General features: G+C 43.0%; 1 protein-coding gene across 3 annotated transcripts in view; it reads left to right on the top strand.

Moving 5' to 3' along the window:
* ilf3b (interleukin enhancer binding factor 3b) overlaps window positions 1–9,074 on the top strand; it is an 85,620-nt gene extending 76,546 nt beyond the window's left edge. For all 3 annotated transcript variants that reach the window (XM_072490760.1, XM_072490759.1, XM_072490758.1), the window contains exons 19-21: window positions 5–367; window positions 1,199–1,303; window positions 7,982–9,074. In XM_072490760.1, coding sequence (XP_072346861.1) covers window positions 5–367; window positions 1,199–1,303; window positions 7,982–8,115 — 602 coding nt within the window. In that variant the 3' untranslated portion in view covers window positions 8,116–9,074. The remainder of the gene's footprint in view (window positions 1–4; window positions 368–1,198; window positions 1,304–7,981) is intronic.
* Window positions 9,075–25,190: the final 16,116 nt, after the last annotated feature.

The raw sequence follows: 25,190 nt of genomic DNA, 5'->3' as shown, positions 1-25,190 counted from the left end.
ACAGGTAACTACTACAACAGTGCTGGCTACTCTAGTTCAGGTGCTTCAGGGGGATACTCGTACAGTCAGAATGATGGTTACACTCCACCACCACCGCCAAAGAAGCCCATCAAGCCACAACCGCCCCTACAGAAACCATCGTATGTTGGGGGTGGAGGAGGTGGGGGTGGCAATGTTGGTAGCTACCCACCTCAGCAGCCTTCATACAACCAGAACCAATACAGTAGCTACAGCCAACCCCCAATTCCAGCCCCAGCAAAACAGAAACCCTACAGCAACCAAAACTATTCCTATCCCGGCTCCGCTTACAGTACTACTTACTCTGGACAGAATGCTGGCACAAATGTGGAATATGAACGCAAAGGTGGTATGTATGTAAAATTTATCCTTTTTCCGTAGCTTTGGATATCTGGTGAATTAGCATATGTAAAGAGATTTCCATGGAGGGTTTATTAGGTAGCAGAAACTTCCTTTTGGGAAGAAGAGGTGAGGAGCCTATGGTATATGGGCAAAATTGCCTCATTCTGCTGTTATTCCCTACACCTACATTTCCAAAATCCACAAATGATGTGGAAAATGAGGAAATAACTCTGCCAGGCTTGGAGTTTATAGCCTGGGAGTTTGGGTGAATGAAGGATTGCGTAAGAAATCGACATCCTATGGAAGATCAGATTTGGGTTTTTAGTGGTAACTATTAATTTCAAATCCATTGAGGATGTAGGGAGGAGGATCCTGAGAGTTCTCCATAGGATGGAAACCGGGAGAATATTTCCTCTTGTGGGGAGACTAGAGCTAGGGGCCACAATTTACAAATAAGTGGTCTCCCTTTTAAGACTGAGATGAGGAAGATTTTCCTGAAGATGGTTAGTCTGGAATTCTCTTCCCCAGAGAGCAGTGGAGACGGGGCCAGATTGGGTAGATTTCAGTTGGCCGAGAGCAAGTTGGAGTTAAAACAGCAATCAGACCAGCCATAATCTTATTAAATGGCAGAGCAGACTCGAGGGGCCAAATGGCCTACTCCTGAGTCATATGTTTCGGAGGATGTAGATTGAGGAATGGATATCAACATGTTAAGAATGACTTGTTGGAAGTTGAACTGTTCTTTAGGCTTTGCGTATTGACCTCGTACGGGTTCTGAGAAAATGTGGACGTTTTATGGTGACCAACTGTGAAAGCAGTTTTGCAATGCCTTTTGTAGGATACAGTAGTTCATCGTATGGCGCTGGCGGGGGTAGTTCCTATTCTTCTAACACATCGGGAGGTTATGGTGGAGGAGGCGGAGGTGCTGGTGGCTCGTATTCAGGTAAGCTCTGAAAATGTCTTGAATTGATCTCGCTAATTGGCTACAGACTGAATTCTTGTCTCAGCTGTCAATTTCATTGGCTACACGTCAAGGCTTTTATTGTGGCATCTTTTCCTACAAAATGAGCCAGGCAGATAGTCATGTAATCATGCGGAACAGAGAAGGCCCTTGTTTGTCCTGCGCAGGTGCATCACCTCGCACTTAAACCGCATTGAATTCCATTTGCCACCGATCAGCCCGTTTATATCCTCCTGTAATCGACGGCTATCCTCACTATTTACCGCCCCACCAATTTTTGTATCATCCACAATACTGATCAACCCTCCTACATTCATATCGAAATCATTTATATAAACCACAAACAGCAAAGGCCCCAACACTGATCTCTGCGGGACCCCCAACACTGATCCTTACGGGACCCCACTGGACACAGGCTTCCAGTCAGAAAAACACCCCTCGACCATTATCTGCCACACAGTCAATTCTGGATCCAAATTTCCCTCATCTACTCACTTGGTCACCTTCGAAACATTAATTCAGGTTGGTCAGACATGACCACCCTTAACAAAACCATGCTGACTGTTCTTGATTAATCGCTGCCTCTCCAAATACAGATTAAATCTGGTCTCAGAATTGCTTCCAATAGTTTCCCCACCACTGAGGTTAGACTGACTGGCCTGTAATTTCCTGGTTTATTCCTTCCTCCCTTCTTGAATAAAGGCACCACATTGGCTATCCCCCAGTCCCCCGGCACCTCTCCTGTGACCATTGAGGAATTGAAAATTATTGCCGGCTCCCGTTCCATTTCCTCCCTTGCCTCACTCAGCAGCCTGGGATACATTTCATCTGCCCTGGAGATTTGTCTACTTTTAAGCCTGCCAGACCACTCAGAACATACTCTCTGTCTATGTTAATCTCTTTAATTTTATTACAGGCCTTCTCCCTGATTCTTGATTTCTATATCCAATCTGTCTGCTCTAAAAGTGTCCGCTCCCAGTCTACTCTGGCCAAATCATATCTGATCTTATTAAAATCGACGTTCCCCAGTTTAGAACTTTTGACCTCAGGCCCATCGTTGTCCTTTGCCGTAACAATCTTGAATCTAACTGAGTTATGATCACTGTCTGCAAAATGCTCCCCACTGATACTTCCGCCACTTTACCAGTTTCCTTTAGGACCAGCCCTCCCTTGTAGGGGACCAGCCCTCCCTTGTAGGACTTTCTACGTACTGGGTTAAAACGTTCTCCTGGATGCAATTTAGAATTCCGCTCCCTCTAACCTCCACACTATGGCTACCCCAGTTAATATTGGGGAAGTTGAAATCCCCACTCTCTACCCCATTACTTTACATTTCTCTGAAATTTGCCCACATATCTGCTCTATTTCTCTCGGACTGTTAGGGGGTCTATAGAACACTCCCAGCAATGTGATTGCTCCTTTTTGGTTTTTAAGTTCTACTCGTATGGCTTCATTTGAAGAACCTTCAAAGATGTTTTTCTTCCTTACTGCTGTAATTGATTTTCTGATCAAAATTGCGACCCTCCCCCCCCCCCCCCTCCCTTTTTACACTCTTCCCTATCTCGATCCTGTATCCTGGAATATTGAGCTGTCAATCCTGCCCCTCTCTCAATCATGCCTCAGTGACAGCAATGACACTATACCCCATGTTTTAAGTTGTGTCCTCAATTCATCTGCCTCGTTCGTCAGACTCCTTACATTAAAATTAATACCATCCAATCTTGCCAAACACCCTGGTGACTTAACTGGTCTGGACATTCTGTGCCTTCCTGATTCACTTGATGTCTCCTCTACTTTTGGCTGTGCATCTGTCTATCCCTGCTGAACCTTCTCTCAGGATCCCAGCCCCCCAGATGACGGACAAGGACAAATAGAAGTCAAAAGGAAAGTGGTTATTAGGGAAGCAACTACAATGTTTATTTACAAATCTCTCTGGAAAGAAAATTCATCTCGAACCATGGGCTGGATTCTCCGATTCTGAGACTAAGTGCTGACGCCGGCGTGGGAACGGTGGCGTTTTACGACTGAAAAAACGACCACCGATCCTCCGTCTGGTGGAGGGTTAGCAGGCACGCAACGTAGAGCACATGGCGGATACGGCCGGAGAATTGCTGGGGCCACGCATGGCAGCACCGTGCAACATGGTGCCGACTGCGCGCGGACCTGGCCTACCAAACAGTCCCCCCCCCCCCCCCCCCCCCCCCCCCCCATTGGCCGACTTGCTAGACCCGGACCACTCTCCAACAGTGCCCCCAGCCCCTGATAAAGCCCCCCCTGCCCGCGGATCGGCTCTCCCCCGACTGTGGCGCCGCTGGACTCAGTCTGCAGCTGCCACGCTGAATTCCCGAACGAAAATAACATTAGTGACCCACGCCGTCGGGAACTCGGCCTGTCGGGAGGCGGAACATCGGGGGGCCCTCTGGTAAAGTCCTGAGGCCGTCCATATGGCGAGTACGCCGTTTTGGAGGTGGCGGAGCATCCAAACCGCCGCCGCCCCCGATTCCACCGCCAACGTGGATTCTCCGGCCGATTGCCCCCCATGTGTTTAAGACAACCTTTGGAGAATCGGGTACTGCAGGAGAGCAGTTTTGGGGATGTTAAGAATCACCAATTTCCTGCCCTATCCCCCTCCCCCACCATTTCTCGCCCTGCTTTCTGTGTCGCACTGTCTCCTCCTTGCTGCCTGACAGTCCTCCTACATCATTCCTATTCTTTAATTTGGGATTTTTCCAGGATGCGGGTGTCACTGGTAGGCCAGCATTTGTTGCACATCCCTAATTGCCCTTGAAGGTGGTGGTGAGCTGCCGCCTTGCAGTCTGTGGTGTAAGTACACCCACTGCTATTAGGGAGGGAGTTCCAGGATTTTGACCTAGCGACAGCGAAGGAACAGCCGATATATTTCCAAGTCCAGATGATGAACTTGATGGTCATTGGAGGGATTGCAACACTGGGGAAATTGGATAGATCCAGTAGCCTAAATTTAGACTTGGTGCAATCTGTCTGACACATTCACTCCCTCCACCACTGATGCATGTGTGTACCTGTCTTTTTTTGTTAATAAACATTTTATTGAGGTATTTTTTGGTATTATAACAACACAATAAACAATGTACATGAAACTATAAACATAGTGCAAAAGCCGTCTCCCTCCCTTACAGGTCCCACCTTTTATTAACCCCCTACTCTAAGCTAAACTAACCCCCCCCCCCCCCCCCCCTTCTGCTGACTATTCATTTTCCGTGAAGAAGTCGACGAATGGTTGCCACCTCCGAGCGAACCCTAACCGTGACCCTCTCAAGGCAAACTTGATGTTCTCCAAACAGAGGAAGCTAGCCATGTCCGATAGCCAGGTCTCCGACTTTGGGGGCTTAGTGTTCCTCCAAGCTAATCGTATCCGTCTCCGGGCTACCAGGGAAGCAAAGACCAGAACGTCTGCCTCTTTCTCCTGGATTCCCGGGTTTTCCGACACCCCGAAAATCGCCACCTCTGGACTCAGCGCCACCCTTGTTTTTAACACCGTGGACATGACATCTGCAAACCCCTGCCAAAATCCCCTAAGCTTCGGACATGCCCAGAACATGTGGATATGGTTCGCTGGTCCTCCCGCACATTTTGCACACCTATCTTCCACCTCAAAGAATCTGCTCATCCGGGCCACTGTCATGTGAGCCCGGTGAACGACCTTAAATTGTATCAGGCTGAGCCTGGCACATGTTGCGGACGCGTTCACTCTACTCAACACATCCGCCCAGAGACCATCCTCTATCTCTCCTCCTCCCACTTGCGCTTCAGCTCCTCGGCCTGCGTCTCCTCTGACCCCATAAGTTCCTTGTAAATGTCCGAGACGCTCCCTTCTCCTACCCACCCTCTGGAAACTACCCTGTCCTAAATCTCCCTTAGCGGTACGAGCGGGCAGGTTGACACCTGTTTACGTAGGAAGTCCCGCACCTGCAGATATCTGAATTTGTTTCCCCTCGCCAACCCATATTTCTCCAGCGCCCTCGTACTCTGAAAGCTCCCCTCTATAAACATATCCCCATCCTCTCAATCACTTCTCTCCGCCATATCCGGAAACCCCCCCCCCCCATCCATACTTCCCAGGGCAAACCGGTGATTATTACAGATTGGGGGACCAGACCGATGCTCCCTCTGCTCCCACGTGTCTCCTCCATTGCCCCCAGACTCTCAGGGCTGCCACCACCACGGTGCTGGTGGAGTACCGTGCCGGAGGGAATGGCAGAGGCGCAGTTACCAACGCCCCCGAACTAATGCCCTTGCATGAAGCCGCCTCCATACGCTCCCATGCCGGCCCCACCACCCACTTCCTGATCATGGCTATATTCGTCGCTCCGTAATAGTTGCTAAAATTTGGCAGCGCCAGCCCACCCTCTCCCCGACTCCGCTCAAGCATTACCTTCCTTACTCACGGGGTCTTGCCCGCCCAGACAAAGCCAGAGATCACTTTGTTGACCCGTTTAAAAAAGAACCGCGGAATAAAGATGGGGAGACATTGAAACACGAATCTCTGGAGGGCTGTAATCTTCACTGTCTGCACCCACCCAGCTGATGACAGTGGGAGCGCGTCCCACCTCCGAAAATCGTCCTTCATTTGGTCTACCAGCAGTTACAGATTTAATTTATGCAGCCGGTCCCATTACCGTGACCTAAAGCTTCCCCCTACTAATCTAAATGGCAGCTCCCCCAATCGCCTCACCTGGACCGCTAACATCTCACTTTTCCCCATATTTAGCTTATACCCCGAAAACCGTCCAAATTCCCCTTGAATCCTCATAATTTCTTCCATCCCCTCTATTGGGCGATACATACAGGAGCAGGTCGTCTGCATAGAGCGAGACTATGTGCTCTCTCTTCCCCTGCCCCCCTGGACCAGCCCCTTGAGGCTCTCAGAGCAATTGCCAACGGCTCTATAGCTAGCGCGAACAACAGTGGGGAGAGGGGGCATCCCTTCTCGACCCTCGGTGCAGTCTAAAATAGTCCGATGTTGTCCTATTCGTCCGTACACTTGCCACAGGAGCCTGCAACAACCTGACCCAGTCAAGAAAGTGTTGCACTTTTTAGCCTTAGTCTATTGGCTCTGATTACGTCACCTTTGCTCACGAGTCGCCAGGTATCTTTATGATACCGCCACGTGGTTCAAGTTCAGGTTATGATTAATAATACAGCACACCGCTTAGTAAGGATTAAAACAACGGTCATTTATTATATACAACAAGCACTATTAATACCCTAATACTACTATCTATATAATAAACCTATCACTACTGGCCAATACTTAACTTAGGAAGAGCCCACCAGGTCAGGGAAACAAATGGCTTGTCCAATCAGATCTGGCCCGCGGGATTCAAAAGGCTGCTACAGGTCGGTGGCTAGGTGTCTCTACCGGATAGCGATCGCTGGATTCAAACTTACAGTTGCCGGTTGCTGTTCTTGCGAAGGTCTCGAGCAGGCGAAGAGGAGAGAGAGCGATCTGAACTGGGACCCTCACTTTTATAGGGCCCAGCGGCTTCCCGCCTCCCGGGGCGCCCTTGACCCTGAGTCCCAAGTGATTGGATCTGTCCCCAATCTCTGGGGTCGATGTGTCCAATGGTGAGGCGATTCCTCGATCGGGGGGTGGTCGCTCACCTGGGCTAACTTCCCAGAGCCGAATATGCCATACTGTCTGCAGCTGCCTGCTTGTGTCTTCTCAGCTGCTTTTCCCAGCAGTCTTTCGGGTTAGCCATTTTAAACTGGGTTTTGGCCAGATTAATTGGAACGCAGCCATTTTATGTGGCTACAAAAGCCCTGCCCAAATCCGAACCGTCCCAGTACCTCCCACAGATAATCCCATTCTACCCGATCAAAAGCCTTTTCTGCATCCATTGCGATCACTACCTCCTCCTTCCTAACTTCCGGGGGCATCATGATCACATTTAAAAACCTTCTTACATTGGCCACCAACTGCCTATCCTGAACAAACCCTGTCAGGTCCTCCTGCAATAACGTCCGGAACACAACCCTCAATCCTGGAGGACAAAATTTTGGCCAGCAGTTTGGCATCCACATTCAACAGGGATATCGGCCTGCAGGACCCACACAGCTCTGGGTTCTTGTCCCACTTCAGGATCAGCAAAATCGTGGCCTGTGACATCGCCGGGGACAGCACCCTCTTTCCCTTGCCTCATTGAACATCCTCATCAACACTGGCCCCAATATCACAGAGAACTTTTTATAAAACTCCACTGGGTACCCGTCCGGCCCCGGGGCTTTACCCGACTGCATGGCCTTCAGACCCTCCACTATCTCTTCCAAACTGATCGGGGCCCCCAGCCCCTCTACCAGCTCCCCGTCCACCTTTGGGAAATTCACCCCCCCCCCCCCCCCCCAAAGAAGTGCCTCATCCCATCCGGCCCCGTAGGGGGTTCCGACTTATACAGCCTACTGTAGAAATCCCTAAACGCCTTATTCACCCCTGCTGAATCTCCAACCAGGTTCCCATCTTCGTCATTTACTTTCCCTATCTCCGTGGCTGCCTCCCTCTTTCTAAGCTGCTGTGCAAGTATTCTGCTGGCCTTCTCTCTTTGCTCATAGATCGCCCCCCCTGACCTTTCTCAGCTGCTCCACCGCCCTGTGTGTACCTGTCTAACACTGTATTTTTCACAGGGTACCCTGCCCAGAGTGGCTACAACAACGCACCATCGTCTGGGGGATATGGACCCAGTCAGTCGCCCTACTCAAGCCCAGGTGGGGGCTATGGCCGAGGAGACCACAGCATGAATACCTACCAGTACAGATAAACAGGATCTGTTACAGAAGACCTCACATCCCCTTCTGTTTTTTTTTCTAACTGCTGTATCTATTTTTCTTAAATACTGCGGACAAATTTTAACAAAAAATCTTGTGTGACCACTTTCCACGAGCACTGCGTACTTTTAAGGTCGAGTTCAATGGCATTCCTGTAGTAAGTAGTGCTGTGGTGTGTGTGTGATGCTTCAATGTGACATTCAGGATCCAGATTTGGAATCCCAACACCACTCACTAAGAGGCACAGGTTGCCTTCCAGCCAGAATAATCTGTTGCTGGCTTTTGATATGACAGAGAGCCCAGTTCAGATAATTCTGCATAGACATAATTGTATAAAATGTTAAGTTATTGCGCTCGTGACTCCATGGTCGTGAAGGGAGCCCTCGATAGTAATGTCCTCAACAACTGACCAAATAAAGAGCCCTGCACTAGGTAAGGTGGTGGCTGTACTGACGAGATCACAACTTGGTTTGTAATGGTTTTTGTTTCTAGCCTTTCCCATTCATTTGATCATTTTGGTGCTAGTGCTCTTTGCACTACATCTGAACGTTTTGGTAGCTTTTTTTTTAAACTAGACGGGGAGATTGGATCCTTGCTTTTGACGCCTTCAACGGTTCTTTAAAACCATGTGTAAAAGTTGTGCTGAAACCAACACAATCTGCTTCCTGCAGTCCACGTTGTGATGTCATTTTTTGCCTGGCAGTTGTGAATGCTTTAAACTTCCCTCTATCTGTAATGTATAATCTCAAAATGATTTTCTTGGCGAGTTGTTTAGAAGTGAAGCTTTGTGTTCTGAAATGTATTTCTGCTTTTCCCAGTTTAGTTTTATATAATTGTGTGAATTATTTTAAGATACCATGTTTTGTACTTTTTTTCTGTATTAGTTGAGCAGTATTGCAGTTGATCTTCCTCTCCAAAGTGGTTGAATAAAATGTTTATAAAGTAAACTAAATGTCATGCATTCATTTGTTGGATTGTCTTGAGCATGATGTTGCATAAACCGTGCTTTTGTGCAAGGAAGACAATTGACCAGAATGAAACAACAGACCTTGTATTTGGCATAGAGACATAGGCAGCATTGGTACGGCTGCATTTACTGCTCAACCCAACAGCTTAGAAATAGCTTACAAATTGTGAAAGTTATCCATGTTCGAATGATGTGAGCAGGAGGTGGTGTTCCTATGACTGGACGTATATGGTCCAACTTCTGTTTATACTGGAATGAAATGGATTTTATTCCAACATTGGTTTGAATTAACAGATGCTAATCTGGCCAGGTTTGTTCACATAGAATCGCATCATGTACCAAAACGGTGTGGTGTTATTATGTGAACCCAAGTTTGTTCTAAAACTCGGTGTGTCAGTAGCATGTACTATTTTGTTCCCTTTTTTTAAACTTGACCAGCTGAACTTGCCCTCGTAAGAAGTTTAGATGGCTGCCCAATTGGAATTGACCAATGATTTGTTTTTAACTCTTTCAGACCCAAACAAGACAACCACCAAGGTAGGCTATAGTTTCAGATAGTAAATTCAAAATGTAGAATTACTTAAGCCCATAGAATATATGGGGATGTCTCTCTTCATACAGATAAGCCCACTTCACTCTAATATACAGATTGCATACATCTAATTAAAATAACTGCCACCTTTCTAAATTTGACACGTTCTAATCTGATCTGCATATTTTTCTTTTGTATTAAAGACAGACTTTGATTTCCATCAGTTCATGAGGCTGCAGAAAAATAACCTTCACAATTCAACAGGTATTTTTTTGGACCAGACAGCAGCTAGCACAAATGGTTTTGCCAAGAACCATCTTTTTGGTGGTTATTACACTAATCAAGCCGCATGGCAATTCTGGCAGTGGTTTTCAGCTACATTGAGATACATATATTTTATTCTTTAGCATCTAGGTTTGAATATTGTAAAATAATTAATCGTTTGGTAATACAGAAATTGAATATCGGATTTTGTCAAAGCTTCCACCTTGCACTCAGAAGAACAATTTGTTTGGCAGGTGGCAATCGAACCGAGCAACCCCCATCTCTCGGGTGCCACAAAGTCTTAAGTTCACAAATACCCAGCCTGTGTGAATAACAAATACCCAGTCTGTGTGAATAGATCAGCAAATACCCAGCCTGTGTGAATAACAAATACCCAGTCTGTGTGAATAGATCAACAAATACCCAGTCTGTGTGAATAACAAATACCCAGTCTGTGTGAATAACAAATACCCAGCCTGTGTGAATAGATCAACAAATACCCAGTCTGTGTGAATAACAAATACCCAGCCTGTGTGAATAGATCAGCAAATACCCAGTCTGTGTGAATAACAAATACCCAGCCTGTGTGAATAACAAATACCCAGTCTGTGTGAATAGATCAACAAATACCCAGTCTGTGTGAATAACAAATACCCAGTCTGTGTGAATAACAAATACCCAGCCTGTGTGAATAGATCAACAAATACCCAGTCTGTGTGAATAACAAATACCCAGTCTGTGTGAATAGATCAGCAAATACCCAGTCTGTGTGAATAACAAATACCCAGTCTGTGTGAATAGATCAGCAAATACCCAGTCTGTGTGAATAACAAATACCCAGTCTGTGCCCAGTCTGTGTGAATAGATCAGCAAAAACCCAGCCTGTGTGACTAGATCAGCAAATACCCAGCCTGTGTGAATAGATCAACAAATACCCAGTCTGTGTGAATAGATCAACAAATACCCAGTCTGTGTGAATAACAAATACCCAGCCTGTGTGAATAACAAATACCCAGCCTGTGTGAATAGATCAGCAAATACCCAGCCTGTGTGACTAGATCAGCAAATACCCAGTCTGTGTGAATAACAAATACCCAGTCTGTGTGAATAGATCAACAAATACCCAGCCTGTGTGAATAACAAATGCCCAGCCTGTGTGAATAACAAATACCCAGCCTGTGTGAATAACAAATACCCAGCCTGTGTGAATAACAAATACCCAGCCTGTGTGAATAACAAATACCCAGCCTGTGTGAATAGATCAGCAAATACCCAGCCTGTGTGACTAGATCAGCAAATACCCAGCCTGTGTGAATAGATCAACAAATACCCAGTCTGTGTGAATAACAAATACCCAGCCTGTGTGAATAGATCAACAAATACCCAGCCTGTGTGACTAGATCAGCAAATACCCAGTCTGTGTGAATAGATCAACAAATACCCAGTCTCTGTGAATAACAAATACCCAGTCTGTGTGAATAACAAATACCCAGTCTGTGTGAATAACAAATACCCAGTCTGTGTGAATAACAAATACCCAGCCTGTGTGAATAGATCAGCAAATACCCAGTCTGTGTGAATAACAAATACCCAGCCTGTGTGAATAGATCAACAAATACCCAGTCTGTGTGAATAGCAAATACCCAGTCTGTGTGAATAACAAATACCCAGTCTGTGTGAATAACAAATACCCAGTCTGTGTGAATAACAAATACCCAGTCTGTGTGAATAGATCAACAAATACCCAGTCTGTGTGAATAGATCAACAAATACCCAGTCTGTGTGAATAACAAATACCCAGTCTGTGTGAATAGATCAACAAATACCCAGTCTGTGTGAATAGATCAACAAATACCCAGTCTCTGTGAATAGATCAGCAAATACCCAGCCTGTGTGAATAGATCAACAAATACCCAGTCTGTGTGAATAGATCAACAAATACCCAGCCTGTGTGAATAACAAATACCCAGTCTGTGTGAATAGATCAGCAAATACCCAGTCTGTGTGAATAACAAATACCCAGTCTGTGTGAATAGATCAACAAATACCCAGCCTGTGTGAATAACAAATACCCAGTCTGTGTGAATAGATCAACAAATACCCAGCCTGTGTGAATAACAAATACCCAGTCTGTGTGAATAGATCAGCAAATACCCAGTCTGTGTGAATAACAAATACCCAGCCTGTGTGAATAACAAATACCCAGTCTGTGTGAATAACAAATACCCAGCCTGTGTGAATAACAAATACCCAGTCTGTGTGAATAACAAATACCCAGTCTGTGTGAATAGATCAACAAATACCCAGTCTGTGTGAATAACAAATACCCAGTCTGTGTGAATAACAAATACCCAGTGTGTGTGAATAACAAATACCCAGCCTGTGTGAATAGATCAACAAATACCCAGTCTGTGTGAATAACAAATACCCAACCTGTGTGAATAGATCAACAAATACCCAGCCTGTGTGAATAACAAATACCCAGTCTGTGTGACTAGATCAGCAAATACCCAGCCTGTGTGAATAGATCAACAAATACCCAGCCTGTGTGAATAACAAATACCCAGTCTGTGTGAATAGATCAACAAATACCCAGTCTGTGTGAATAACAAATACCCAGTCTGTGTGAATAGATCAACAAATACCCAGTCTGTGTGAATAGATAAACATACCCAGCCTGTGTGAATAACAAATACCCAGTCTGTGTGAATAGATCACCAAATACCCAGTCTGTGTGACTAGATCAGCAAATACCCAGTCTGTGTGAATAGATCAGCAAATACCCAGCCTGTGTGACTAGATCAGCAAATACCCAGCCTGTGTGAATAGATCAACAAATACCCAGTCTGTGTGAATAGATCAACAAATACCCAGTCTGTGTGAATAACAAATGCCCAGCCTGTGTGAATAACAAATACCCAGCCTGTGTGAATAGATCAACAAATACCCAGCCTGTGTGAATAGATCAACAAATACCCAGTCTGTGAATAACAAATACCCAGTCTGTGTGAATAGATCAACAAATACCCAGCCTGTGTGAATAGATCAACAAATACCCAGTCTGTGTGAATAACAAATACCCAGTCTGTGTGAATAGATCAACAAATACCCAGCCTGTGTGAATAGATCAACAAATAGCCAGTCTGTGTGAATAGATCAACAAATACCCAGCCTGTGTGAATAACAAATACCCAGTCTGTGTGAATAGATCAACAAATACCCAGTCTGTGTGAATAGATCAACAAATAGCCAGTCTGTGTGAATAACAAATACCCAGTCTGTGTGAATAGATCAACAAATACCCAGTCTGTGTGAATAACAAATACCCAGTCTGTGTGAATAGATCAACAAATACCCAGTCTGTGTGAATAACAAATACCCAGTCTGTGTGAATAGATCAACAAATACCCAGTCTGTGTGAATAGATCAACAAATACCCAGCCTGTGTGAATAACAAATACCCAGCCTGTGTGAATAGATCAACAAATAGCCAGTCTGTGTGAATAACAAATACCCAGTCTGTGTGAATAGATCAGCAAATACCCAGTCTGTGTGAATAACAAATACCCAGCCTGTGTGAATAACAAATACCCAGTCTGTGTGAATAACAAATACCCAGCCTGTGTGAATAACAAATACCCAGTCTGTGTGAATAGATCAACAAATACCCAGTCTGTGTGAATACCAAATACCCAGCCTGTGTGAATAGATCAGCAAATACCCAGTCTGTGTGAATAACAAATACCCAGTCTGTGTGAATAGATCAACAAATAGCCAGTCTGTGTGAATAACAAATACCCAGCCTGTGTGAATAGATCAACAAATACCCAGTCTGTGTGAATAACAAATACCCAGTCTGTGTGAATAGATCAGCAAATGCCCAGTCTGTGTGAATAACAAATACCCAGTCTGTGTGAATAGATCAACAAATACCCAGTCTGTGTGAATAGATCAACAAATACCCAGTCTGTGTGAATAGATCAACAAATACCCAGTCTGTGTGAATAACAAATACCCAGTCTGTGTGAATAGATCAACAAATACCCAGTCTGTGTGAATAACAAATACCCAGCCTGTGTGAATAACAAATACCCAGTCTGTGTGAATAACAAATACCCAGTCTGTGTGAATAACAAATACCCAGTCTGTGTGAATAGATCAGCAAATACCCAGTCTGTGTGAATAACAAATACCCAGCCTGTGTGAATAACAAATACCCAGTCTGTGTGAATAACAAATACCCAGTCTGTGTGACTAGATCAACAAATACCCAGTCTGTGTGAACAACAAATACCCAGTCTGTGTGAATAACAAATACCCAGTCTGTGTGAATAACAAATACCCAGTCTGTGTGAATAGATCAGCAAATACCCAGTCTGTGTGAATAGATCAACAAATACCCAGCCTGTGTGAATAACAAATACCCAGCCTGTGTGATTAGATCAACAAATACCCAGTCTGTGTGAATAACAAATACCCAGCCTGTGTGAATAACAAATACCCAGTCTGTGTGACTAGATCAACAAATACCCAGTCTGTGTGAATAGATCAACAAATAGCCAGTCTGTGTGAATAACAAATACCCAGCCTGTGTGAATAACAAATACCCAGTCTGTGTGACTAGATCAACAAATACCCAGTCTGTGTGAATAGATCAACAAATAGCCAGTCTGTGTGAATAACAAATACCCGGTCTGTGTGAATAACAAATACCCAGTCTGTGTGAATAACAAAAACCCAGTCTGTGTGAATAACAAATACCCAGTCTGTGTGAATAACAAAAACCCAGTCTGTGTGAATAACAAATACCCAGCCTGTGTGATTAGATCAACAAATAGCCAGTCTGTGTGAATAACAAATACCCGGTCTGTGTGAATAACAAATACCCAGTCTGTGTGAATAACAAATGCCCAGTCTGTGTGAATAACAAATACCCAGTCTGTGTGAATAGATCAACAAATACCCAGTCTGTGTGAATAACAAATACCCAGTCTGTGTGAATAACAAATACCCAGTCTGTGTGAATAACAAATACCCAGTCTGTGTGAATAGATCAACAAATAGCCAGTCTGTGTGAATAACAAATACCCAGTCTGTGTGAATAGATCAACAAATACCCAGCCTGTGTGAATAGATCAGCAAATACCCAGTCTGTGTGAATAACAAATACCCAGCCTGTGTGAATAGATCAACAAATACCCAGTCTGTGTGAATAACAAATACCCAGTCTGTGTGAATAACAAATACCCAGTCTGTGTGAATAGATCAACAAATACCCAGTCTGTGTGAATAGATCAACAAATACCCAGTCTCTGTGAATAGATCAGCAAATACCCAGCCTGTGTGAATAGATCAACAAATACCCAGTCTGTGTGAATAGATCAACAAATACCCAGCCTGTGTGAATAACAAATACCCAGTCTGTGTGAATAGATCAGCAAATACCCAGTCTGTGTGAATAACAAATACCCAGTCTGTGTGAATAACAAATACCCAGCCTGTGTGAATAACAAATACCCAGTCTGTGTGAATAACAAATACCCAGTCTGTGTGAATAACAAATACCCAGCCTGTGTGAATAACAAATACCCAGTCTGTGTGAATAACAAATACCCAGTCTGTGTGAATAACAAATACCCAGTGTGTGTGAATAACAAATACCCAGCCTGTGTGAATAGATCAACAAATACCCAGTCTGTGTGAATAGATCAACAAATACCCAGTCTGTGTGAATAACAAATACCCAGTCTGTGTGAATAACAAATACCCAGCCTGTGTGAATAGATCAACAAATACCCAGTCTGTGTGAATAACAAATACCCAGTCTGTGTGAATAGATCAGCAAATACCCAGTCTGTGTGAATAGATCAACAAATACCCAGTCTGTGTGAATAGATCAACAAATACCCAGCCTGTGTGAATAACAAATACCCAGTCTGTGTGACTAGATCAGCAAATACCCAGCCTGTGTGAATAGATCAACAAATACCCAGCCTGTGTGAAGAACAAATACCCAGTCTGTGTGAATAGATCAACAAATACCCAGTCTGTGTGAATAACAAATACCCAGTCTGTGTGAATAGATCAACAAATACCCAGTCTGTGTGAATAGATAAACAAATACCCAGCCTGTGTGAATAACAAATACCCAGTCTGTGTGAATAGATCAGCAAATACCCAGTCTGTGTGACTAGATCAGCAAATACCCAGTCTGTGTGAATAGATCAGCAAATACCCAGCCTGTGTGACTAGATCAGCAAATACCCAGCCTGTGTGAATAGATCAACAAATACCCAGTCTGTGTGAATAGATCAACAAATACCCAGTCTGTGTGAATAACAAATGCCCAGCCTGTGTGAATAACAAATACCCAGCCTGTGTGAATAGATCAACAAATACCCAGCCTGTGTGAATAGATCAACAAATACCCAGTCTGTGAATAACAAATACCCAGTCTGTGTGAATAGATCAACAAATACCCAGCCTGTGTGAATAGATCAACAAATACCCAGTCTGTGTGAATAACAAATACCCAGTCTGTGTGAATAGATCAACAAATAGCCAGTCTGTGTGAATAACAAATACCCAGTCTGTGTGAATAGATCAACAAATACCCAGTCTGTGTGAATAGATCAACAAATACCCAGTCTGTGTGAATAGATCAACAAATACCCAGCCTGTGTGAATAACAAATACCCAGCCTGTGTGAATAGATCAGCAAATACCCAGTCTGTGTGAATAACAAATACCCAGCCTGTGTGAATAACAAATACCCAGTCTGTGTGAATAGATCAACAAATACCCAGTCTGTGTGAGTACCAAATACCCAGCCTGTGTGAATAGATCAGCAAATACCCAGTCTGTGTGAATAACAAATACCCAGTCTGTGTGAATAGATCAACAAATAGCCAGTCTGTGTGAAAAAATCAGCAAATACCCAGTCTGTGTGAATAACAAATACCCAGCCTGTGTGAATAGATCAACAAATACCCAGTCTGTGTGAATAACAAATGCCCAGTCTGTGTGAATAGATCAGCAAAAACCCAGCCTGTGTGACTAGATCAGCAAATACCCAGCCTGTGTGAATAGATCAACAAATACCCAGTCTGTGTGAATAGATCAACAAATACCCAGTCTGTGTGAATAACAAATACCCAGCCTGTGTGAATAACAAATACCCAGCCTGTGTGAATAGATCAGCAAATACCCAGCCTGTGTGACTAGATCAGCAAATACCCAGTCTGTGTGAATAACAAATACCCAGTCTGTGTGAATAGATCAACAAATACCCAGCCTGTGTGAATAACAAATGCCCAGCCTGTGTGAATAACAAATACCCAGCCTGTGTGAATAACAAATACCCAGCCTGTGTGAATAACAAATACCCAGCCTGTGTGAATAACAAATACCCAGCCTGTGTGACTAGATCAGCAAATACCCAGCCTGTGTGAATAGATCAACAAATACCCAGTCTGTGTGAATAACAAATACCCAGCCTGTGTGAATAGATCAACAAATACCCAGCCTGTGTGACTAGATCAGCAAATACCCAGTCTGTGTGAATAGATCAACAAATACCCAGTCTGTGTGAATAACAAATACCCAGTCTGTGTGAATAACAAATACCCAGCCTGTGTGAATAGATCAGCAAATACCCAGTCTGTGTGAATAACAAATACCCAGCCTGTGTGAATAGATCAACAAATACCCAGTCTGTGTGAATAGCAAATACCCAGCCTGTGTGAACTACAAATACCCAGTCTGTGTGAATAACAAATGCCCAGCCTGTGTGAATAGACCAACAAATACCCAGTCTGTGTGAATAACAAATACCCAGTCTGTGTGAATAACAAATACCCAGTCTGTGTGAATAACAAATACCCAGTCTGTGTGAATAGATCAACAAATACCCAGTCTGTGTGAATAGATCAACAAATACCCAGCCTGTGTGAATAACAAATAGCCAGTCTGTGTGAATAACAAATACCCAGTCTGTGTGAATAGATCAACAAATACCCAGTCTGTGTGAATAGATCAACAAATACCCAGTCTCTGTGAATAGATCAGCAAATACCCAGCCTGTGTGAATAGATCAACAAATACCCAGTCTGTGTGAATAGATCAACAAATACCCAGCCTGTGTGAATAACAAATACCCAGTCTGTGTGAATAGATCAGCAAATACCCAGTCTGTGTGAATAACAAATACCCAGTCTGTGTGAATAGATCAACAAATACCCAGCCTGTGTGAATAACAAATACCCAGTCTGTGTGAATAGATCAACAAATACCCAGCCTGTGTGAATAACAAATACCCAGTCTGTGTGAATAGATCAGCAAATACCCAGTCTGTGTGAATAACAAATACCCAGTCTGTGTGAATAACAAATACCCAGCCTGTGTGAATAACAAATACCCAGTCTGTGTGAATAACAAATACCCAGCCTGTGTGAATAACAAATACCCAGTCTGTGTGAATAACAAATACCCAGTCTGTGTGAATAGATCAACAAATACCCAGTCTGTGTGAATAACAAATACCCAGTCTGTGTGAATAACAAATACCCAGTGTGTGTGAATAACAAATACCCAGCCTGTGTGAATAGATCAACAAATACCCAGTCTGTGTGAATAACAAATACCCAACCTGTGTGAATAGATCAACAAATACCCAGTCTGTGTGAATAACAAATACCCAGTCTGTGTGAATAGATCAGCAAATACCCAGTCTGTGTGAATAGATCAACAAATACCCAGTCTGTGTGAATAACAAATACCCAGTCTGTGTGAATAGATCAACAAATACCCAGCCTGTGTGAATAACAAATACCCAGTCTGTGTGACTAGATCAGCAAATACCCAGCCTGTGTGAATAGATCAACAAATACCCAGCCTGTGTGAATAACAAATACCCAGTCTGTGTGAATAGATCAACAAATACCCAGTCTGTGTGAATAACAAATACCCAGTCTGTGTGAATAGATCAACAAATACCCAGTCTGTGTGAATAGATAAACAAATACCCAGCCTGTGTGAATAACAAATACCCAGTCTGTGTGAATAGATCACCAAATACCCAGTCTGTGTGACTAGATCAGCAAATACCCAGTCTGTGTGAATAGATCAGCAAATACCCAGCCTGTGTGACTAGATCAGCAAATACCCAGCCTGTGTGAATAGATCAACAAATACCCAGTCTGTGTGAATAGATCAACAAATACCCAGTCTGTGTGAATAACAAATGCCCAGCCTGTGTGAATAACAAATACCCAGCCTGTGTGAATAGATCAACAAATACCCAGCCTGTGTGAATAGATCAACAAATACCCAGTCTGTGAATAACAAATACCCAGTCTGTGTGAATAGATCAACAAATACCCAGCCTGTGTGAATAGATCAACAAATACCCAGTCTGTGTGAATAACAAATACCCAGTCTGTGTGAATAGATCAACAAATACCCAGCCTGTGTGAATAGATCAACAAATAGCCAGTCTGTGTGAATAGATCAACAAATACCCAGTCTGTGTGAATAACAAATACCCAGTCTGTGTGAATAGATCAACAAATACCCAGTCTGTGTGAATAGATCAACAAATAGCCAGTCTGTGTGAATAACAAATAGCCAGTCTGTGTGAATAGATCAACAAATACCCAGTCTGTGTGAATAACAAATACCCAGTCTGTGTGAATAGATCAACAAATACCCAGTCTGTGTGAATAGATCAACAAATACCCAGCCTGTGTGAATAACAAATACCCAGCCTGTGTGAATAGATCAACAAATAGCCAGTCTGTGTGAATAACAAATACCCAGTCTGTGTGAATAGATCAGCAAATACCCAGTCTGTGTGAATAACAAATACCCAGCCTGTGTGAATAACAAATACCCAGTCTGTGTGAATAACAAATACCCAGCCTGTGTGAATAACAAATACCCAGTCTGTGTGAATAGATCAACAAATACCCAGTCTGTGTGAATACCAAATACCCAGCCTGTGTGAATAGATCAGCAAATACCCAGTCTGTGTGAATAACAAATACCCAGTCTGTGTGAATAGATCAGCAAATACCCAGTCTGTGTGAATAGATCAGCAAATACCCAGTCTGTGTGAATAACAAATACCCAGTCTGTGTGAATAACAAATACCCAGTCTGTGTGAATAGATCAACAAATAGCCAGTCTGTGTGAATAGATCAACAAATACCCAGTCTGTGTGAATAACAAATACCCAGCCTGTGTGAATAACAAATACCCAGTCTGTGTGAATAACAAATACCCAGTCTGTGTGAATAACAAATACCCAGTCTGTGTGAATAGATCAGCAAATACCCAGTCTGTGTGAATAACAAATACCCAGCCTGTGTGAATAACAAATACCCAGTCTGTGTGACTAGATCAACAAATACCCAGTCTGTGTGAATAGATCAACAAATAGCCAGTCTGTGTGAATAACAAATACCCAGTCTGTGTGAATAACAAATACCCAGTCTGTGTGAATAGATCAGCAAATACCCAGTCTGTGTGAATAACAAATACCCAGCCTGTGTGATTAGATCAACAAATAGCCAGTCTGTGTGAATAACAAATACCCGGTCTGTGTGAATAACAAATACCCAGTCTGTGTGAATAACAAAAACCCAGTCTGTGTGAATAACAAATACCCAGTCTGTGTGAATAGATCAACAAATACCCAGTCTGTGTGAATAGATCAACAAATACCCAGTCTGTGTGAATAACAAATACCCAGTCTGTGTGAATAACAAATACCCAGTCTGTGTGAATAACAAATACCCAGTCTGTGTGAATAGATCAACAAATAGCCAGTCTGTGTGAATAACAAATACCCAGTCTGTGTGAATAGATCAACAAATACCCAGCCTGTGTGAATAGATCAGCAAATACCCAGTCTGTGTGAATAACAAATACCCAGTCTGTGTGAATAACAAATACCCAGTCTGTGTGAATAGATCAACAAATACCCAGTCTGTGTGAATAGATCAACAAATACCCAGTCTCTGTGAATAGATCAGCAAATACCCAGCCTGTGTGAATAGATCAACAAATACCCAGTCTGTGTGAATAGATCAACAAATACCCAGCCTGTGTGAATAACAAATACCCAGTCTGTGTGAATAGATCAGCAAATACCCAGTCTGTGTGAATAACAAATACCCAGTCTGTGTGAATAACAAATACCCAGCCTGTGTGAATAACAAATACCCAGTCTGTGTGAATAACAAATACCCAGTCTGTGTGAATAACAAATACCCAGCCTGTGTGAATAACAAATACCCAGTCTGTGTGAATAACAAATACCCAGCCTGTGTGAATAACAAATACCCAGTCTGTGTGAATAACAAATACCCAGTCTGTGTGAATAGATCAACAAATACCCAGTCTGTGTGAATAACAAATACCCAGTGTGTGTGAATAACAAATACCCAGCCTGTGTGAATAGATCAACAAATACCCAGTCTGTGTGAATAGATCAACAAATACCCAGTCTGTGTGAATAACAAATACCCAGTCTGTGTGAATAACAAATACCCAGCCTGTGTGAATAGATCAACAAATACCCAGTCTGTGTGAATAACAAATACCCAGTCTGTGTGAATAGATCAGCAAATACCCAGTCTGTGTGAATAGATCAACAAATACCCAGTCTGTGTGAATAGATCAACAAATACCCAGCCTGTGTGAATAACAAATACCCAGTCTGTGTGACTAGATCAGCAAATACCCAGCCTGTGTGAATAGATCAACAAATACCCAGCCTGTGTGAAGAACAAATACCCAGTCTGTGTGAATAGATCAACAAATACCCAGTCTGTGTGAATAACAAATACCCAGTCTGTGTGAATAGATCAACAAATACCCAGTCTGTGTGAATAGATAAACAAATACCCAGCCTGTGTGAATAACAAATACCCAGTCTGTGTGAATAGATCAGCAAATACCCAGTCTGTGTGACTAGATCAGCAAATACCCAGTCTGTGTGAATAGATCAGCAAATACCCAGCCTGTGTGACTAGATCAGCAAATACCCAGCCTGTGTGAATAGATCAACAAATACCCAGTCTGTGTGAATAACAAATGCCCAGCCTGTGTGAATAACAAATACCCAGCCTGTGTGAATAGATCAACAAATACCCAGCCTGTGTGAATAGATCAACAAATACCCAGTCTGTGAATAACAAATACCCAGTCTGTGTGAATAGATCAACAAATACCCAGCCTGTGTGAATAGATCAACAAATACCCAGTCTGTGTGAATAACAAATACCCAGTCTGTGTGAATAGATCAACAAATAGCCAGTCTGTGTGAATAACAAATACCCAGTCTGTGTGAATAGATCAACAAATACCCAGTCTGTGTGAATAGATCAACAAATACCCAGTCTGTGTGAATAGATCAACAAATACCCAGTCTGTGTGAATAGATCAACAAATACCCAGTCTGTGTGAATAGATCAACAAATACCCAGCCTGTGTGAATAACAAATACCCAGCCTGTGTGAATAGATCAGCAAATACCCAGTCTGTGTGAATAACAAATACCCAGCCTGTGTGAATAACAAATACCCAGTCTGTGTGAATAGATCAACAAATACCCAGTCTGTGTGAGTACCAAATACCCAGCCTGTGTGAATAGATCAGCAAATACCCAGTCTGTGTGAATAACAAATACCCAGTCTGTGTGAATAGATCAACAAATAGCCAGTCTGTGTGAATACCAAATACCCAGCCTGTGTGAATAACAAATACCCAGTCTGTGTGAATAGATCAACAAATACCCAGTCTGTGTGAATACCAAATACCCAGTCTGTGTGAATAGATCAACAAATACCCAGTCTGTGTGAATACCAAATACCCAGCCTGTGTGAATAGATCAGCAAATACCCAGTCTGTGTGAATAACAAATACCCAGTCTGTGTGAATAGATCAACAAATAGCCAGTCTGTGTGAATAACAAATACCCAGCCTGTGTGAATAGATCAACAAATACCCAGTCTGTGTGAATAACAAATACCCAGTCTGTGTGAATAGATCAGCAAATACCCAGTCTGTGTGAATAACAAATACCCAGTCTGTGTGAATAGATCAGCAAATACCCAGTCTGTGTGAATAACAAATACCCAGTCTGTGTGAATAGATCAACAAATAGCCAGTCTGTGTGAATAACAAATACGCAGCCTGTGTGAATAGATCAGCAAATACCCAGTCTGTGTGAATAACAAATACCCAGCCTGTGTGAATAACAAATACCCAGTCTGTGTGACTAGATCAACAAATACCCAGTCTGTTTGAATAGATCAACAAATACCCAGTCTGTGTGATCAACAAATAGCCAGTCTGTGTGAATAACAAATACCCAGTCTGTGTGAATAACAAATACCCAGTCTGTGTGAATAGATCAGCAAATACCCAGTCTGTGTGAATAACAAATACCCAGTCTGTGTGAATAGATCAACAAATAGCCAGTCTGTGTGAATAACAAATACCCGGTCTGTGTGAATAACAAATACCCAGCCTGTGTGATTAGATCAACAAATAGCCAGTCTGTGTGAATAACAAATACCCGGTCTGTGTGAATAACAAATACCCAGTCTGTGTGAATAACAAATACCCAGACTGTGTGAATAACAAATACCCAGTCTGTGTGAATAGATCAACAAAAACCCAGTCTGTGTGAATAACAAATACCCAGTCTGTGTGAATAGATCAACAAATACCCAGTCTGTGTGAATAGATCAACAAATACCCAGCCTGTGTGAATAGATCAACAAATACCCAGTCTGTGTGAATAACAAATACCCAGTCTGTGTGAATAACAAATACCCAGCCTGTGTGAATAACAAATACCCAGTCTGTGTGACTAGATCAACAAATACCCAGTCTGTTTGACTAGATCAACAAATACCCAGTCTGTTTGAATAGATCAACAAATACCCAGTCTGTGTGATCAACAAATAGCCAGTCTGTGTGAATAACAAATACCCAGTCTGTGTGAATAACAAATACCCAGTCTGTGTGAATAGATCAGCAACTACCCAGTCTGTGTGAATAACAAATACCCAGCCTGTGTGAATAGATCAACAAATACCCAGTCTGTGTGAATAGATCAACAAATAGCCAGTCTGTGTGAATAACAAATACCCAGTCTGTGTGAATAGATCAACAAATACCCAGTCTGTGTGAATAACAAATACCCAGTCTGTGTGAATAGATCAACAAATAGCCAGTCTGTGTGAATAACAAATACCCGGTCTGTGTGAATAACAAATACCCAGCCTGTGTGATTAGATCAACAAATAGCCAGTCTGTGTGAATAACAAATACCCGGTCTGTGTGAATAACAAATACCCAGCCTGTGTGATTAGATCAACAAATACCCAGTCTGTGTGAATAACAAATACCCAGTCTGTGTGAATAACAAATACCCAGCCTGTGTGAATAGATCAACAAAAACCCAGTCTGTGTGAATAGATCAACAAATACCCAGTCTGTGTGAATAGATCAACAAATACCCAGTCTGTGTGAATAGATCAACAAATACCCAGTCTGTGTGAATAACAAATACCCAGTCTGTGTGAATAACAAATACCCAGCCTGTGTGAATAGATCAACAAATACCCAGTCTGTGTGAATAACAAATACCCAGCCTGTGTGAATAACAAATACCCAGTCTGTGTGAATAACAAATACCCAGTCTGTGTGAATAACAAATACCCAGTCTGTGTGAATAGATCAACAAATACCCAGTCTGTGTGAATAGATCAACAAATAGCCAGTCTGTGTGAATAACAAATACCCAGCCTGTGTGAATAACAAATACCCAGTCTGTGTGAATAACAAATACCCAGCCTGTGTGAATAACAAATACCCAGCCTGTGTGAATAGATCAGCAAATACCCAGTCTGTGTGAATAACAAATACCCAGCCTGTGTGAATAACAAATACCCAGTCTGTGTGAATAACAAATACCCAGCCTGTGTGAATAACAAATACCCAGCCTGTGTGAATAGATCAGCAAATACCCAGTCTGTGTGAATAGATCAACAAATACCCAGTCTGTGTGAATAACAAATACCCAGTCTGTGTGAATAACAAATACCCAGCCTGTGTGAATAGATCAACAAATACCCAGTCTGTGTGAATAGATCAACAAATACCCAGCCTGTGTGAATAGATCAACAAATACCCAGTCTGTGTGAATAACAAATACCCAGCCTGTGTGAATAGATCAACAAATACCCAGTCTGTGTGAATAGATCAGCAAATACCCAGTCTGTGTGAATAAC

The sequence above is a fragment of the Scyliorhinus torazame genome, chromosome 27, assembly GCF_047496885.1.
Source record: "Scyliorhinus torazame isolate Kashiwa2021f chromosome 27, sScyTor2.1, whole genome shotgun sequence".
Classification (NCBI taxonomy): Eukaryota; Metazoa; Chordata; class Chondrichthyes; order Carcharhiniformes; family Scyliorhinidae; genus Scyliorhinus; species Scyliorhinus torazame.
This window is presented reverse-complemented; position numbering and strand designations above follow the sequence as displayed.